The 17,672-nt window shown below is 35.3% G+C and overlaps 3 protein-coding genes across 6 annotated transcripts; 2 read left to right on the top strand and 1 right to left on the bottom strand.

The window, feature by feature from the left end:
• The first annotated feature begins 1,987 nt into the window (after window positions 1–1,987).
• Window positions 1,988–4,235, top strand: LOC149029803 (uncharacterized). 4 transcript variants are annotated; one of them, XM_089142154.1, is made up of 8 exons: window positions 1,988–2,305; window positions 2,402–2,580; window positions 2,804–2,906; window positions 3,060–3,176; window positions 3,254–3,424; window positions 3,520–3,643; window positions 3,878–4,021; window positions 4,117–4,235. In XM_089142154.1, exons 1-7 carry the CDS (start codon window positions 1,988–1,990, stop codon window positions 4,003–4,005), a joined length of 1,140 nt encoding a protein of 379 aa, XP_088998280.1. In that variant the 3' UTR covers window positions 4,006–4,021; window positions 4,117–4,235. The 4 variants fall into 4 exon arrangements, with proteins under 4 accessions (XP_088998280.1, XP_088998277.1, XP_088998276.1 ...); XM_089142151.1 differs by having other exon boundaries at window positions 4,107–4,235; XM_089142150.1 differs by lacking the exons at window positions 3,878–4,021; window positions 4,117–4,235 and having other exon boundaries at window positions 3,520–3,830.
• LOC149029802 (uncharacterized) lies at window positions 3,984–5,321 on the bottom strand. The gene is made up of 3 exons (XM_089142156.1): window positions 5,049–5,321; window positions 4,230–4,362; window positions 3,984–4,155 (listed from the first exon to the last, which is right to left on the bottom strand). Exons 1-3 carry the CDS (start codon window positions 5,204–5,206, stop codon window positions 4,099–4,101), a joined length of 348 nt encoding a protein of 115 aa, XP_088998282.1. The 5' UTR covers window positions 5,207–5,321; the 3' UTR covers window positions 3,984–4,098.
• A 4,943-nt stretch (window positions 5,322–10,264) lies between these two features.
• On the top strand, window positions 10,265–17,080 carry LOC149029801 (BTB/POZ domain-containing protein POB1-like). The gene is made up of 6 exons (XM_089142148.1): window positions 10,265–10,799; window positions 11,170–11,292; window positions 12,675–12,796; window positions 12,882–12,945; window positions 14,870–15,149; window positions 15,911–17,080. The coding sequence occupies exons 1-6, from the start codon at window positions 10,547–10,549 to the stop codon at window positions 16,722–16,724; spliced, it is 1,656 nt and encodes a 551-aa protein (XP_088998274.1). The 5' UTR covers window positions 10,265–10,546; the 3' UTR covers window positions 16,725–17,080.
• Window positions 17,081–17,672: the final 592 nt, after the last annotated feature.

Genomic DNA, 17,672 nt, shown 5'->3' with positions numbered 1-17,672 from the left:
TTGGAACAAACAAAATTTATATATTAATATAATAGAATAGGTCACCAAAAACAAACAGAATATTGGATACGAGATGATGTTGATTGTTTTTCTAAATGGAACTAATTGAACTCAACTAAACAAATCATTAGATTACCCAAAAAAAATAAAAAACTAAACATATCATTAGTATCTGATTTCTTATTCGTTTTAGAAAACCATTCTTAAACTAATTTTTTTTTAAAACATTTAATTCAAAATTGTTTATAGTATTGTCTAGTGATTTGTTTAGTGAGGTTCAATTTTAAATCGGATACTAGCTAATAGTTAAACAATTTTGTGGGAATTGGAATATACTAAGTTGAGTTGTTTAGTTGAGTTCATTTTTTTTCTAATTTTCAATCAATACTAATGATTTGGAGGAAATTTTAGAAAAATGGTTTGAGAATTTTCTAAACAACTTATTCCTAAAATTGAAAAAAATATATATATTATTTGAATTTTTTATTATTTATTTGCAGAAATTTTATTGTATTTTTAATGTCTGGGTCTCTCATCTAAATATAATAAAAAAAATCAGAGGTAGAACCCTAATGGATCTCACATGGACCCCCATATAATATGTGTGATGAAAAGGCGTTAACATTCACCCAACAAGGAGGTCATATGGATTCTCGCTATTCACCCCCAGTTAAATCCTAACTCACCCCTGTTGGTGGGAGCAATTTTTGTGTCCGATGGTAATAGAAGGCCTGAACAGTTGGACCACTAGGCCCACCTGGAGCCCATCATCGATCTCATGTTGGGCTCTGCAACATGGTATCACCCATCCCAATGGACCAACCCATTTCTCTATTTAGAGTATTATTTATATTTATATGCTTCCATCCTCTTATAACATATGATGATATTTGAGGTTTTCAACTTAGGGTTTCAAGTGTCTAGTAAAGGAAGGCAATAAAAGAAGGCATGCAACACACAACTCAAATCCAGGAAGTGTGGGTAAATGAGGAGACATAATCCATGATGAGTACAAATAAATAAATGCTTAGAAATTATTCTTGGTATAACCCAAAGTTCAACGAATCATGGTATTAGTCCTATCCTGTATCTTTTATACTTTCCCCCTGTATCTTGGAAACATCTAACCAGGATCTTAAAAACATCCCTATAAACTCTCTTAGGGATTTATCATGGCTTATAGTTCAGTTATGTTTTTCCAAAGTCGTATAATGATCATCAGTTTTATGTTGTTTTATTGTACCAACGTTTCCTCTTTCGAGTCAATGCAATATTAGATGATATGTGGCCGCATTAGATACAACCAATATGTTATATATTGATCCATCTCTCTTTCTTACTATAAAACATGTGTTAAAATGCCAAAATATATTAGCAAGATTGCATGGAGGCCTAATGCTACCTTATGTTTGAAAAACATAGAAACCCCAAAATTAGATTTTCATTAGATATATTTGTTCAATTTATCATTGAAAACCTTTTAGACATTGTTTATTATTGGGATATTTTTGTAAATAAATAGTGATTTAATCATTTTCAGTGATAAATTTGACAAATATATCCAATCAAAATCCAATTTTGGGGTCTCGTTGTTTTTTAAATAAAAATTGGTGTGTCAGTGCTTTAAGGCCTCCATTTTGAGGATGCCAGTGCAATTTGCTCAAAATATATTTACCAGCATAATAGAACATTGCTCAAAATATATTGACCAGCATAATAGAACATTGGATATGAGATGATGTCTCCTAAAATTACTTGACCAATACGAAACTCACTAATCAGTTTTCCATTTAATGGGTTTCGTTATATGTAATGCAGTGAGTTGGTATTGAGGCCCAGGGCTGTGACCAGAAAGGAAAGGATAAGATGCTTGTTTTTCATTTTCCTTTTTTCCGAATGAGAAACGGATAAGATGCTTGCTGGGTGGTACTGATGGCTCTTTCAGACACATAAAACAGAGCAAGAAAAAAGAGGGACACGGAGGGGGATGAAACACAGCGCTCCAAAAGACAGCAGTTCAGCCATGGGAAGCACAAGAATGGCACATAAGTTGGAGACACTTGAGGTGGGACCCTGTGAAGACGCTTACCAGATGGGCTTCCTCATAGGTAAGAGGTTCTCCAACTTAATAAAGAGCAGATTGGCCACAGACCTCATCTTTAGACAACAACTCCTTCCCTATGCTCAGTCCCCTCAGTCTCTGCAAGTGATCAGATCACTCTCCGACACCAACAAGCACAAGTTCCCCAGGTACTGGGATGAGCTCTTAGGGATCGCAGATGGTAGCGGCGTGCCTCATCTCCATGTACACTTTGAAACTTAACGAGAATGAATACCATATCACATACTGTCGATGGCTTCAATTCCAGCTGATTCTGGCTTGCTTATATTGTTGACACAGATAATACTACTCAACTTCAGGAAGGAGGTGGTCCCATTTCTCCCCAAAACAGCAACAGCATCTGCAACGCTTACAGATGTAGAGACCTCAGATGACTGCTCCGATGTTCTCGTTGTAAATGACTACATGGCCATTGCGGCACACAATGAGGATGCCAATGTTGCTTTGGTTGGCCACACGTAATGCTTCAGCTCATAAACACTGTTGGATTGGTGTAGTTCAGGGGCTAACATAGAAAACATACCAATTTCAACGAGACAGTTCTACCTGAACCATAATAACCAAGACACCATGTGAATCTGACACACATTTTAGAGATACATAGTGGATAAGCTTTGCATGTTAGGCTGACCCGGCTATTAAATATTGAGCTTTTGACTAAATTGTGCTCTACTTCCATAGGTATCTGATTAAGGGAAGACTGTCAACAGGACTAGAGTTCACTGCTTACACATATGCAGGCGAACTCCCAACTTGTGCCTTTGGGTTCAACAACAATGGACTGGTAATGTCACCACAAGTAATACTAGATTGTTTCATCTGGATCTTCACTGAAAGCAAGTAATGGTTAATTATGAGAGATACTACTCAGAAGATTTTGTCATTCTTTTACTAAATATATATGGATATCTCTTTTTGTATAATGTTCTTTCCTCAGGCATTTACTCTAAACTCTGTACCTCCATCTGAAAGGGAAATTGTACCTGGTGGCATCGCACGGAACTTTATTTCTCGAGATCTGCTTGAAGCAACCAGCCTTGATGATGCACTAAGTGTATTCACATCTCTCTGTCTCTCTCTGTCTTGCCCTCTCCCTGCTTGATTTTGATTACATTGTTTCTTGGCCTTCAGAGGATTCGTTTATCAGAACCTTCAGTTGGCCACAGCTATAATCTGATCGACGTGGGAAACCGTAAGATCTTCAACGTTGAAACTGCATCAAAGAAACGGGTTTCCATTCATGAGGTTGGAATGAAGCCTTTCTTCCATGCGAACATGTATCTTCACCTCCAAGTACAGCAGGTATTCGAAAGATCAAACGCAGACAGAAAGACATTTTGATGTACAAAATAAATAGTTTTATATGTTAAAACTAATGACCCACTTTTCCTCCTAAGGTACAAGATGAGAACTCCATAAGCAGGGAAAGAAGAGCAGCTCAACTAACAAAACAATCTAAAGCTGATATTATCTTGGTTCTTGGAGATGAGGATGATGAGAGATACCCCATCTACATGAAAGGTATTAATATGCACATTAATCTACAGGCAGGTGAGTTGTTCAGATTGTTCCTATCAGCATATCAAGATGATCATTTGCAAAGAAAATTCCTTAGCTTAAACTGTCAAATGTTTGATCAATCCCACGCATATGTGTGGGTTTTGGTTTATAGACTATATCAATTGCATTTCAAATAAATTTCCATCATTTATCACTCAGAAGTGTTTATACCCTAACTCATATGAATGCTTTCAGGCCCAACACTCCACACCTTATGCACTGCGTTGATTGATCTGGATGAACAAACATTATCCATAATTCAAGGGAACCCAAAGAAGGGAGAAATTTCTCATACATTTGCAATTTCTTCAAAGAAATCTTGAGACGCCACAATGGAAGGTCTCACCTACTAGGGCCATTAACAGTTTTGTCTAGCTTGATCACTACTTTGAATATACCAACTTCCATTGTTGCTCTCATGCAGGTTCATACAGGCCCAACATGTGACCATCAAGGCATCGCATAGCTGCAACCTGCAACACAAACCAGCATGCTGTGTTGGGTTGATAGTTATGATGGCAAAAAACTAGTCTAAATAGGATGTTACCTTGCCATGAATCTCATATTTGATGGGACCATCCAGTTCTGCTCCCAATGCCATCAACTTTGTGACTGTGCTGTTAATGTCAGCTACAGTGAAGGAAAGTAGCGAAGAGTATCCCTTCTGCACAACATGCTCACTGTGAAGCAGGAATTAGATTTCAGCCTTTTTTTCTTCTTTTTTTTTTTTTAGGTGCGGGGAGGAGGAACCCCACAAGCGTGGCTAGGGTGGAATCATTATTCTACAATGAACACTGCATGCATCCTACCTTGAAATCAATCAAACTAAGAACCTATTGCTTCTAGTAAATGGAACTCTTGAAGACAGCATCATCTCCAGCTTTGTTTACAATAATTTGCAACTTTGTTCTTTTGGGCAGATGTTGATAATGCAATGTAATCTGCACTTTATGTTTAACTTTGTGTGCCTTTGTCCAATCTTATATATACACTAATTTGAGAGTATGCATATGAAGGGGGGAAATTTTCCCAAGATCACCCACGGTCCATATGGCAGCGGGTGCTAGCAGTCAGTCTTGAAGATCAAAGGCCGGATTCTCACAACGTTATCAAGATCAAACCTTGTGTCCAGCTTTCAATAATGAGATAGCCCCAAATAACTCTACACGAATTTCCAATTCTTGGAGAATAACATCAAAATTCGTAATTTTTAATTCACGATACACTAGGTTTAAATCCAGATTCATCTCAAACTTGACTTCCATCGAATTGAATCGTGAGTGGGATTAAGTAATGGATGAGTGATCAAGAAAGAACTTCAAAGAAAAATACAAACGCGCAGAAGAGAGGCAGAGGGAAAACCAACCTATTGGATTGCATAAGAGCTAATTTGAGAGGACCAGATTGAAGCTCCGCCCATCGATAAGTGCAGACATTGACACCGAAATCCAGCCCTTCAGAGTAGAAACGAGCAGCTCGAGGGATGTCTTTGTGGAGCTGAAGAATCCATCTAAATGAAGTCATTAATAGCGATTAAAATGAGTATCTGCACTGCTGCGGAGCAAAATCCACGACCAGCTCATCAACGAAGAGACAAAGCGAACGGGGACTCGGGGAGGATTTCAAATGGTTCCCGTTGCATAACCAGAGGGTTCACGGCCAGGTTGCGGAACCCAAGCTTTAAATATCCAATGAAACCGATACGTATCTATAAGAAGGTTTAATTTCACGATACGATAGGACACTAGCCGATACATATCATATCAACTACAATCGATAAGATAGATATTGATCTCTCTTTTGGTAGGAGTAGAACTAAGAACTCTATGTGTTTTCGTTTAAGGGAATTTTTCAGTGCAATACCTTGAGTTGCCCTTTATTATTATTATCATCTATTGAATTATTCAAGTTATTAGACAGACCTCTATTACTAACACCGTTAGTGTCAATTTGTTTTTACTTACCCATTTTAGTATTACTCTTACATCCTAAGTTTAAAAATACTTTTTATGATGTTTATCTCTCAAATTTTGTGAGAATTTATGATTAGAAGAAGAAGCTACAAACAATAGAGGGAGCCAAAAAAAGCAAAAACAAAAAAACAAAAATTAAGCATGGGTTTTTCATGCAAGGTTATTATTGTCATTTTGAAATATTTAACTTATTTACATCAGTACTCAAGTGTGATTTTCTAACGTCAAGAGATGTCTAAGATCTGATTGATAAAGTGCATAACTCAAGGGGTTGACCCAAAAAAAATCCTCTGTCTGGTTTATGAATAGTAATTTATTTTTGTACCAAATGATTGGTTGAAATTAAAAGTTTAATTTTAAATTTTAAAAATTCTCAATAATCTTGTATTTACTTTTCCTTTTTCAGCCTCATTTGATATATATGTGCATTGTTGTGCAAAAGATGTTTCTCCATTAAATTTTGGGTGTAAATGTGAATCTTTATTTAACTCATTAAGCTGTTAAATAAAAATAGGGTAATTTTCATCTGGACCCCTCGAGGTTTGATCCAGATCACTTTTAGTCCAGTTTAAGTTTTCTTTTGCATATGGCTCTCCTGTGGTTTCAAGAAATGATTAAATAAGGACAAATTTAACAGAAATCGTTATTTTAATATTTTTTGTGACGAAAATACCCTTGTTTTTTTTAATTTTTTTTTTCAATAGGTTACTTTTTTTTATTCAATCTACCAAAACAAAAAAACAATTAAAAAAAGAAAACTCAAACAAATCAATCGAAAATCAACCAAAAATGAGATACCAAGGGTTTGTCTTCAGATTCAGGAACGATGCCCAGATCAAAAACAACTCTAGTCCACATAAGCTTCATCACCAAACCAGTAACTTCAAAAATAAAATCCTGAGAAATTAAAACAATGAGGAAAGCAAGAAAAACCGAGATAATCTTAACCTTAGCGAAGAAATGTTTATACGGAAACTTGTTTGAGATCTTTTGGGGAAGAAAAATGATTTATAAAGAAGGTGGTTTAATATTGAAAAAAAAAAAAGGAAAGAAATAAATATTATATTTCCTCTAACTTTTATATATATATAAAAAAAAAAATATTATCTTTACTCTTATTTTAAAAAAAAAATTCTTTCTTAGTTTGATGTAGACTTTGAATTATACATTTAAAATAAAAAATAAAAGAGAAAAGAGAAAAGAAGGCTTTTTGTTGTTGTTTACAACGAAAATTGTTTGAAATAAAAAAAAATGAAAGAAAAAATAAACATATTTTACTTTCTTTTCTAAAAAAATGCTTCTTATTTGATTAAATGTTTTAATTAGTGGTTTAAAGTTATGGCTGTTTGGGATTGAAGGATACTAATAATTTATGAAAAATAAAATAAAATGACAGAAATATTAGTATAAAGTATATGACATTTAAACAAAAACAAAGGATACAATAGTCAAGTGAAAGATTTGTGATGAAAATGGAGTATATGCTTTTATATAATAGCATGATATGATATATATGGTAATTAATTAGTTTTCAAATATTTGTGTACAAAATTTTTAATAGATTTCATAATACTCTGCCTAGTGAACATTTGGTAAATATTTGTTAAAACTAAATTGGATCACCTCCCAATCAAATAAACCAATTATAAGAAATACTAATATATGACATTTGTTATAAAGTTGTTGGATGTATTATAAAGACAAATTATATTTTGAACGGTATAATGTGAAGTATTGAATTAAATGAACACAATAAAATGTTTAAAATTGTGATGTTTATTATAAATGCTAATCATGTGGAGACGTTTTAAGAGTATATCATTTATTTTTTTATTGTTTCTTAGTAATTTTAAACTACTTTGTTCATACACTATGCATAATATTTATTGGAAAAACTTTAGGGACACTCCAAGATAATTGGCGAAAAGCATAATGCCCCAAAACTATGCCAAATTGGCAATGACTTATTTTTTTTTTTCATTAGAAACATTGATTAGTTAAAATAAATGACAAATATACTTTTGTTGTATTGTTCTAGATCTTATAATATAAAATAAATAATTAAAAATAAATCAACAAGATGAAATTAATGATTCAATATTTTTTTGAGAAACATTATAAAGTAACAAGAGATTAATAGTAATGTATGAATTATGAGATTATCTAAGGATGACTTTAAGAAATTTGCTAACAAGAATGTACCATTGTGAAAATTTAAGAGACATTTTGGTTGTCTTTGTCATGTTGACATCTTTTTGGGATGTCCATCATTTTTACGAAATGTTTTGAGGTGTCTCTTAAAAAAAATTAAGAAATAGATTATGTATGATTGAAGATAATAAATAACCATACAAAAATCACATTAGTAATAAAAAAATTTGTCGCTATTGTATTTAGTTATTCTATATATTTAGTTATATTCAACCCAATGATTTTCAATATATATTTTTTTGAAGAATATGATTGATATATTGGAGGAAATTGAAATATTACTAACGTATAAGAAGAAAATCTCAGGTAAATTTTTATTTCTAATGTCATAACAATATGAATTAAATTATATTATTTAGTTTTAATTAGTTAAATGATTTTCTAAATTCTTCAATTACAAAATGTAACGCATTTCAATATATATATATATATATATATATATAAAGGAAAGACACAAAAGAGGTCATGCGGACTAGATATCGGAATAAACTTGCTTCAATGTTATGTTATGTCAAATTTTCATACAGTCCTATGTTGTCAGGTAGCAACCAAAGTGTTAATTAGCTCAGAGTTTTAGTGGCTACTGAATAATTGAAGATGAAGATACAAAAGGAAATCATTTACAAATCACAGTAAAGATACTAATAGCAAAGAAATTATAACATGTTGAATGGATAAAAGAAGGTAGGGTTCCCCTACAAAAAATTTAGGTTAACATAGCAATTTAAACCATCAAGTAGAAAATACATATGCCCTAAATTTGGGTTAACAAAAGACAAAATTAGATGATCCATGTTTAATAGCTTTAACCACAAAGGATTACCAATTTGAATTGACCACCAAGAACATACCAAAACACACAAAAAAAAAAAAAAAAAGTTATTTCTACAGCAGGGCCGTCCTGGGGCTGCAAGAGAGAAGAAGAAATACTTAAGGCGGCGGACGACCGGTCCCGGGTCCCGGGGGCCTCGACCCCTTCCCGGCGGGGGTGCCTCCCCCCTCCGCTCTTTGCCTTTCTATTTTTCCTCTTCTTCGCCCCGTTTTGCCTGCTCTGGTTTGGTCTGTTTGTTTTTCCCGCCCCCAAGAGAATGAAATCAATGGGAGGAAATTCTCTTTCCTAATTTTAATTAATTTATAAATTAAAAAAATTATAAAATGTACCAACAATTTGTAAAGAAAAATAAAAAAGATAAGAAAATTAATGGACAAAATATGACATTTGAATAAAAATGAAGGATAAAATAGTCAAAGAAAAGATTTACGACAAAAGAGAAATACATACTTTTATATCTACTCGTTTGAATCATTGTGTTATTTGATTTTTATGTTGCAAGTGAAGATCGTATATGTTATCTACAGTTTGAAACATTGGATTTCATCTTAATCTTGATTGTGAGTGATAATCCTTATTATCTATGATATTTGAATCATTGTGTTTTATCTCTTCTTGCATATTATGATTTGCCATGATTATTAAATATTTATAAATTTCTATGAATATCAAGATTTGGCATTGCATTATAAAAAGATGAAGACATGAACTTTTCTATTTATCATGATCCCATAGAGAATTGAATGGGTTGATATGGCTATGTAACGTGTGCAGGCTACGTAACGACATGGATCAATTTTCATCTTTTCCTATGGGGAAAACTCATGATAACACTAAAGTGATCAACACACATATCAGGGCTGTATAATGCGTGCAAATCATGTAATGGCATGGGGTATGATGTGTTGAATCCCAAATGGAGCAATACGCATGTCAATGCTGTATAACGCGTGCATGCCATATAATAGGGTATCTTATTGTTTCCAAATAAGATAAATAATAATTTTGTGCATTAGCATTATTGCATTATTTATTTAATTTGATTGTATTTATTGTGTTATTTGGATATGTTATTTCAAACAAATTTTTTTTTTTGTTTTGAGCACCCAACACAAAAGACTTGAAAGAACTTAATGTTTATATTTATCCATATGCTCTTGATAAATTCCACACATCAACAAAAGTACTTTAACCATACTGTTAGTAAACCGAATCCAAACCGTTAGGAAACTCAATTCTAAATTGTTAGCCCAAACCGTTAATCAGTCCGAACCCAAACAGCATTGGCCCGAAACCGTTATTTTCTTAATGGACTGTTTTTTGGCTGAGTGTTTTTAACCTGAAACCGCCCGAACCTAAACTGTTGACACTCCTAGTCATCTGCTCAAGCGAGATTATTGATGGTCAGATAAAAAATTTCGGTCGAAATTAAATTTCAATCGTTAAATTTGAATGCCCGAGATAAAAATGTCACCGAAATTTCGATCTAACGGTCCGAAATACTTTGCGAAACCGTCTTGTGCATTACCTGAAGCAAAGTACTCATCAGTCATCTCTGTGCTGGATTTGATCTGATTTTATTTTCCGTGGAATTGCTTGGAAACGGCCGTTTAGCAGTTTCCATTTGCACTTGGAATTTTGCTGTGATCAGTTACGAATTTAAGTTCTATAATGAAGTGTTCAAATTCGAAGATTGATTATTGATATAGATTTTCTATGAAGCTGTTCCACCTTCCAACAATTACCAGCTCCGGTTTAGGTTTAGGTTGAAAGAAAAGCTTCCCCTCTCATCTCGCTCTTATTCCGTCTTATTTTTTCAGCTTGATCGTGATATTTTTAGATGCGAACATGAAAGGCTCAGACTCAGATCGATTTGATCCTCGAACTATCATGAATTCCGATTTTTCTGTTGGTGTTTATGCCACCTCTGATGGGGATTTTAGTTTTGCATTCAATAACAGCAATTTCTCTGATCGAATTCTTCGGATTGAAATCGTGTCAGAACTGCCAGAGAACAAGTCTGACGGAGATGGTTGCAGTTCCATCGCTGATTGGGCTAAGAGTCGGAAGCGAAGAAGGGAGGACATCGAGAAGGAAAACGGTTAGCCTTTCTTGCTTCTTGTATACCTGTTATAGTTTTTGAATCATAAAACACGTTTTGTATCGTCTGTGAACAATTTTTTAGGTCCGAGATGTGTCAGGTATTCTTTCTTGGCTTTCATTTTTCAAGAGTATTGTTTTCTGTCTTCGTCCATTAGTGTATCTTTCGAATGAATTGTGGGGCGGGGACTTCATAAAAGTTAGAACCGGAGGCCTCATTGCAAATTTGCAGCACATTTTCTATGATGCCTTATTGATTGGTCCTGTGGTTCTTGGAATAGCAGGGTGGTTAAATTTTATGCATGCTCGTACTTACATTGTTATGCTTAAATACATAATGCAGAACTTAGTTCTTTTTCTTCCACCTACAGATTTTTCTGTAACCCATGAGGAGGAGCAGATTTTGAACATCGGCCAGCCTGATTCGGAGGATATTTTGACCTATGAGAATCAAGATGAGGAAGTTGTGGCCGTGACTGAAGAATCAACTTCAGGTGTTAGAATGCTCTTTGTGTTCTGCATTTTTTATTTTATTTTATTTTATTTTTGGGGGAAGGTTTGGGGCGCAGTTCACCATAGTGGCCTGGATCAAGTTGCATTCTACATGTATTTGCTTTTTGAAATAACACCTTTTAAGCACAATGCTAAATTATTGGAAGTATGCACTAGCAATCTTGAAAACTAAATGCATGTAGAAAGGAATAAATTGAGAAATAGGAGGCATAGAGTAAGAACCTGAGATATAGGAAGTGTATAGTAAAATGGAATGTGTCAGAGCGCCATTCTTGATAATTCACTCAAGAATGTATTAAAAAATAAAATATGAATGACATTCATCAAATTGCTATTCATAGCAATTCTTTAGGTGATGACTCTCTTTTCCTGCAAGTTTACGAAGATATGTGAAAATCAAAAGATAAAAGACACTACCCATTGGCTTAAGCTGGTGATCTGACCAAAAGACTATCTTGCTTGGTTCTCCCAAATTTTGATATCAGAAAAGGCACATTATCCTATTTGCAGACATTGGTTTTGTCTTCAATGCACATTTTTATTTTCTTTTAGGATACTCACACATTAACATGAGTCTTTTAGGATGCTCACACATTAACATGAGGCACCGAGCATCATTATTAGTGTATTGCAACACCTCATTAATTAAGAGGTCATTAGTTCAGATCTCCTTGGGACTACCTATAAAGTCTTAATGTATAGCACTACCTGGTGAACCACAAAAAAATGGAAAGTAGGAACTCTAGGTTAGGATATTTATTAGAGAAATTCTCTGTTTCCTAACATTTGACTTCTATTATGTTTTCTGCTTCCCCTGTGAACTGGGGGTAAGGCTGTGTATATTTTCCCTTTCCAGACCCTTCAGTAGCAGGATTCTCATGCACTGAGTTGCTCTTTTCTTAAAACTGGAAAAGATAATCATGTATGCTTGCCTTGCCAATGATGCGCACCTATAGCCCCTCATTCTTTAGCTCTTAGTTCTGGTTTCTATTGGTTTCCTGAGATATATAACAAGAGCTAGACAATTTTATGCAGTTTGAAGCGTTGAGTGCGGATACATTGTGCCAGTTTATTTTTCACTTAATTGTAAACATTGTCCTTCAACCTATATAATTCCTTGAATCTTTTAGTTGCAATCTTCAAACTTCGCACATATTGATTTTGCCGGGAAAAAAATGCAGAACTCTTGAATCAAAGTTATCTAAAGTGATTCCATTTTTCTGTCCTACATCACCGTGTAGTTGTGCAATACAAATATTGAAGCTTCTTATTAATTTCGTAGGTGTTGAGGCTGCAGACAGATGTCTCACATCTCCTTGCAGCTTTGTAGTACAATTATTGAAACATCTTATTACTTTCATAGGTCATGGCACTTCGTGCAACAATGATTCTTCCTGGAGCATGGATTCTACAACAGCTCTGAGAGCCAGAACCGTACACATCAGCTCTCCCATTTTAGCAGCACAGAGTCCTTATTTCTACAAAGTATAAAACTAATTAAATCTTAGTCCTTTCCTTAATTGTTTGTTGATCTGTTGGTCTAATGTTTCCTTTTGAATTTTTTTCATAGCTTTTCTCAAATGGAATGAGTGAATCAGAACAGAGACAGGTCACTTTGCGGATCAGTGCCTCTGGTAATTGTAGAAGACCTTTCTTGATAACTCTTATACTGTAGTTTATTTATCTGACTCGACACTTTCTTTCATCTTTAGATAGTTTATTTCCATAGTATTAGCATGTCCTAGAAGTTCTTGCCTCCCCACCCCCTAAGCATGTCCTAAAAGTTGGTTTAAAGCTGACACAGTTTGGCCATTATTTAATTAAACCCTAATTCAGCAGGCTGTGCCTGCTTTAGGACACAGTCAGATTTGTCACTGATGCAATCTGAATTACAGAGGATCTTAAATGCAAGCAGGCTGAAGTCAACCATATCGCTGATTCTCTAGCTAGGAAGGCCCTGTCCTATCAGAGGACTGATTGGCCATTTTCCACTACTTGGCTCCAAGAGGCTTGTCACTCTCTATTTCTTCTTCTCAACAGATGCCTTTTTGCCAAAAAAAAAATGCAAGCAGGCTCAGTAACCAAATCTTTAATCAGCAATTGTGTCATTAAGGGAAAAAATTAGGTTGATGAAAGGGAAGGAATGGGAGATGGGATCAATCTTCTTCTTTGGAGAAAAAGGAGAAAAGAAAATAAAAGATGAAAACAGAATAAATCAGGTTTGAGATACCAAGCACTGCATAGTAGCACCAAAAGTCTTAAAAAGCCTCATGTTCTTTAATCGTTTCCAGTTGATGTTGTGCATATTAGACCCAACACCTGTTTGGGCTTATTTTCCTTAAAATAATCCTAGGGTTAAGTTACACAGGCTATGGGCCTTTTGTCCTTTGATTCTAATGCATATTGGGCTACCCTTTCGGGCCTAGAAGGGGTTCCAAAGGTTGCATACGTTAGTAATAGTTACGTAGTCTATTTCATGATTGAGAGTTGAACCATGGTTCATTTGGTTCCATTAGTTTATTTACTTGTAAGTTCTTGGTCCAGTTTAAGTGAAGGATAAAACAGTCTTTTATGTTTTAAGTTAGCTTTCATTAGATTTCTTTACAAATCCATGATTAGGAGGTTTACTTTCCTTTTCTATTTAGGATTTCCTAGTCCTTTATGTAATTCCACTGGCTTAAAACTGCTATTTATACCCCATTTGGAGGGAGGGTAAAGGAACATTGGTTTGAGAATTCAAATCAGTAACCAAATCCAAGATCATCTTTCAAAGGTGGGCTTTGGTTATGGGTGGATTTTAATGGCGGAAAATTTAATAATGAACGGGTGTGGAACTGAGATCATAGCTGAATAGATGCAGAAAGTTTCTGCCTATTCAAAGAAACAGAGAGTAGTAGTTTTTCCTAGCAAGCAGCATTATGGAGTTATTAACCGATAACTCAATAGATTGCAGTATTACTTAGTCCATACAATGTGGGTCATATGGACCTAAAATTTTACACTTTGCTAACTGATAACTTAATTCAAATTGCTTAAATTCACCCAACATTGATCCAGAATTAGACCTTGGTTCATTTAAGAAATAAAAGCTTAAAAATGAAATCAATAAAAACAAAACAATACAGCAACTTCCTTGGTGTGCTTTCTTGGACTTCTTTTTCGTTTTAAGTCTTCAGACTGCGTAACTCCATTTTGGTGATCTGTTAGTCGGTGGTCCATGGCGCTACATTCATTTGCTAAGAAAGGCTAGGTGTCTTTGTACATTGAAATTTTCTGTTTTTCCTCAGAGGTTGTTCAGAAAATTATGTAACTAATGGCCTCTGGCCAAAAAGGGGCATAAATGGGAATTTAGATATCCTTATGTGACCCTTTTTGATTGAATAGTCCACTCCTGTGGGTTTGTAAGGGCTTTGGCCAAATGTTGTTGCTACACTATGGCATGGTGACTCTTATGCAATGCTCTTTCCTTCTTTGACGATAAAGGTTTCTGCTACTATATGCCAGCATGCAACTGAAAATTGAAATCTTACTTCTATTTCAATTATTCCACATGGACAGAGGAAGCTGCTTTGATGGAGCTCCTTAAATTTATGTACAGTAATACACTATCAGCAACAGGAGCACCTGCTTTGCTGGATGTGCTGATGGCTGCCGACAAATTTGAGGTCGCTACATGTGTAAGATACTGCAACCGTCTACTACGATCCCTCCCCATGACACCTGAGTCTGCATTACTTTATTTGGAGCTCCCTTCCAGTGTTTTAATGGCTGAAGCAGTTCAGCCTTTGACTGAGGCAGCAAAGCATTACCTTGCTGCACGTTACAAGGACATAACCAAGTGAGTACCTTGTTACACGATACGCTGGTCTCTTTGGTTACCATCATTAGTAGTGGATTCTACCATTTTGTTAATTACAACTAGATTAAGTTTTTCTTCTCTCTTGGTAGTCAATTCAAATGGGTAATCCTTTTTGTTAAAGCTGTTAAACATGGAGCATCTAATTTTGTCTTTAGTTAACCCAGTATTTAGGGCATGTGTATTTTCTACTTGATGGTTTTTCCGTTAGGGAATTATAGTGGAGTCATCCCTTTTGGGTGTGATTAACTTCTTGTACATTTCATAAATTGATGCTGAACTTGTATAGATTACCTGTATAAAAAACATTTTTTATGTATCTGTAACAACCCAAGTGGCTCTTATTATTAATGGTATCTATGGGACTCAAAATGGTTTCCTGCCTTCTGCTTGTGAGTTTCTGCTATCATCATTTAAATTGCTGTGTTAACCTAAATTTTTTGTAGGGGAACCCTACCTTCTTTTATTCATTCGACATGTTGTAATTTCTTTGCTATCAGTATTAAATGATTTCCTTTTGTATCTTTATCTTCAATTATTCAGTAGCCACTGAGACTCTGAGCTAATTAACACTTTGGTTGCTACCTGACAACATAGGACTGTATGAAAATTGGACATAACATAACATTGAAGCAAGTTTCTTCCCATATCTAGTCCGCATGACCTCTTTTGTGTTTGTTCTTTTTGAATCAACATATCATCTATGGTGGAGTTTAATAATAATTGTTACTTGCTCTAAGCAGGTTTGAAGAAGAAGTGTTGAGCTTGCCACTTCCAGGATTTGAGGCAGTTCTGTCCAGTGATGATCTCCAGGTGGCATTGGAGGATTCTGTCTATGACTTGGTGCTGAAATGGGCCCGAGCCCACTACCCTAAGTTGGAGGAGCGACGTGAGATCTTGGGCTCACACCTGAGCCACCTCATCCGCTTCCCTTGCATGACTTGTAGAAAACTAAAGAAAGTCCTCACATGCGATGACTTTGATCATGACCTGGCATCAAAAGTTGTACTTGATGCCCTCTTTTTCAAAGCCGAGCCCCTCCACCGGCAGCATTCCCTGGCTGCTGAGGAGTCTGCTGCCACCAGCCACCGTTATATAGAGAGGGCGTACAGGTACCGCCCAATTAAGGTGGTTGACTTTGAGTTGCCAAGGCGGCAATGCATAGTGTACTTGGACCTGAAGAGGGAGGAGTGTGCAAAACTGTTTCCATCAGGGAGAGTCTATTCACAGGCATTTCACCTAGGTGGGCAGGGTTTCTTCTTGTCAGCTCACTGTCATATGGATTTGCAGAATTCATTCCATTGCTTTGGTCTATTTTTGGGGATGCAAGAGAAAGAACCTGTGAGGTTCACAGTGAACTACAAGTTTGCAGTGAGATCAAAACCGAAGGAGGAGTATGCGATCAAATACAATGGCAATTACGCTTTCACAGGGGGGAAGGCAGTTGGGTACCGAAACCTGTGCGGAATGCCATGGACATCTTTCATTGCTGAGGATAGTATTTACTTCATCAATGGCATTCTCCACCTCAGAGCAGATCTCACCATTAAGCACTAACTCAGACTGGAGCAGTGCAGCAGCTAGCATCCCTAATATCACTGGGTTGGCTGGTTTCCTTATACAAAGCAGAAACACAAAGTAGTTACAGCCTTGCCAGGGGATCTTGGATCAATTGGTGAGGGTTGGTCAGTAGATGCAATATTTTGACCGGGCTAAGATTGTGGATGGAAATTATATGCTTTAGGGGAAAACGTGCTTGGGTTAAGGGTTGATGGTGTCTGTTATTCTCATAGTTCTGGACATATTTAAGATAGAATTATGTGATTAGTATGTATATAGGATGTCTATAAATATACAATTAATGTATACAGAGACACTCTTCAGTTCACCAGCGTAGATGGAGCTTGTTTTCATATTTCATCTGTCGATAACCGAAGGAAGTTGGCATGATGACAACGGCTTTATGGTTGTTTTTTGTTTTTTTAAACATTTTAGAAGAAAAACAACCATAATTATGTATTTGTAATTCGGTATCTTGCTTGTGTACTTTAAAATTTGTTTTGAAATGGACCAGTGGTTTGAGACCATATTGAGCCCATTTTGAGAAATACCAAGCATAAAAATAAACGTTTTTCTTCAAAAGGTGGATGCGGGCATTTGTGTCTTTTTCTTATCGAGTAAAACCTCAAAATTTCTTTCTTGTTTTCTTCGATCTTTCTTGACATAGAAATGCTTTTTCTTATATATATATATATATATATGATTTTGGCATCTAAAAACATTGAGAAACAATGAAAATGCATGAAAACAAGAAAAACCACTTTTTACCTGAACTAGAAAAATTGAACATAAACATTGGCATGCACCCCTAATTTTGCTTTTGGATTCAAATTTGAGACTATTAATCCTGTTCCAATTCTTTAATTTAAGGTTTCAAATATTATTAAAATTCTTTAATTTAGGGTTTCAAATATTATTAAAGCAAATTGCATTTGCATCCCAAAA

The sequence above is a fragment of the Hakea prostrata genome, chromosome 1 (assembly GCF_041222555.1).
Source record: "Hakea prostrata isolate BN-2017 chromosome 1, UWA_Hpros_2, whole genome shotgun sequence".
Taxonomy (NCBI): domain Eukaryota; kingdom Viridiplantae; phylum Streptophyta; class Magnoliopsida; order Proteales; family Proteaceae; genus Hakea; species Hakea prostrata.
This window is presented reverse-complemented; position numbering and strand designations above follow the sequence as displayed.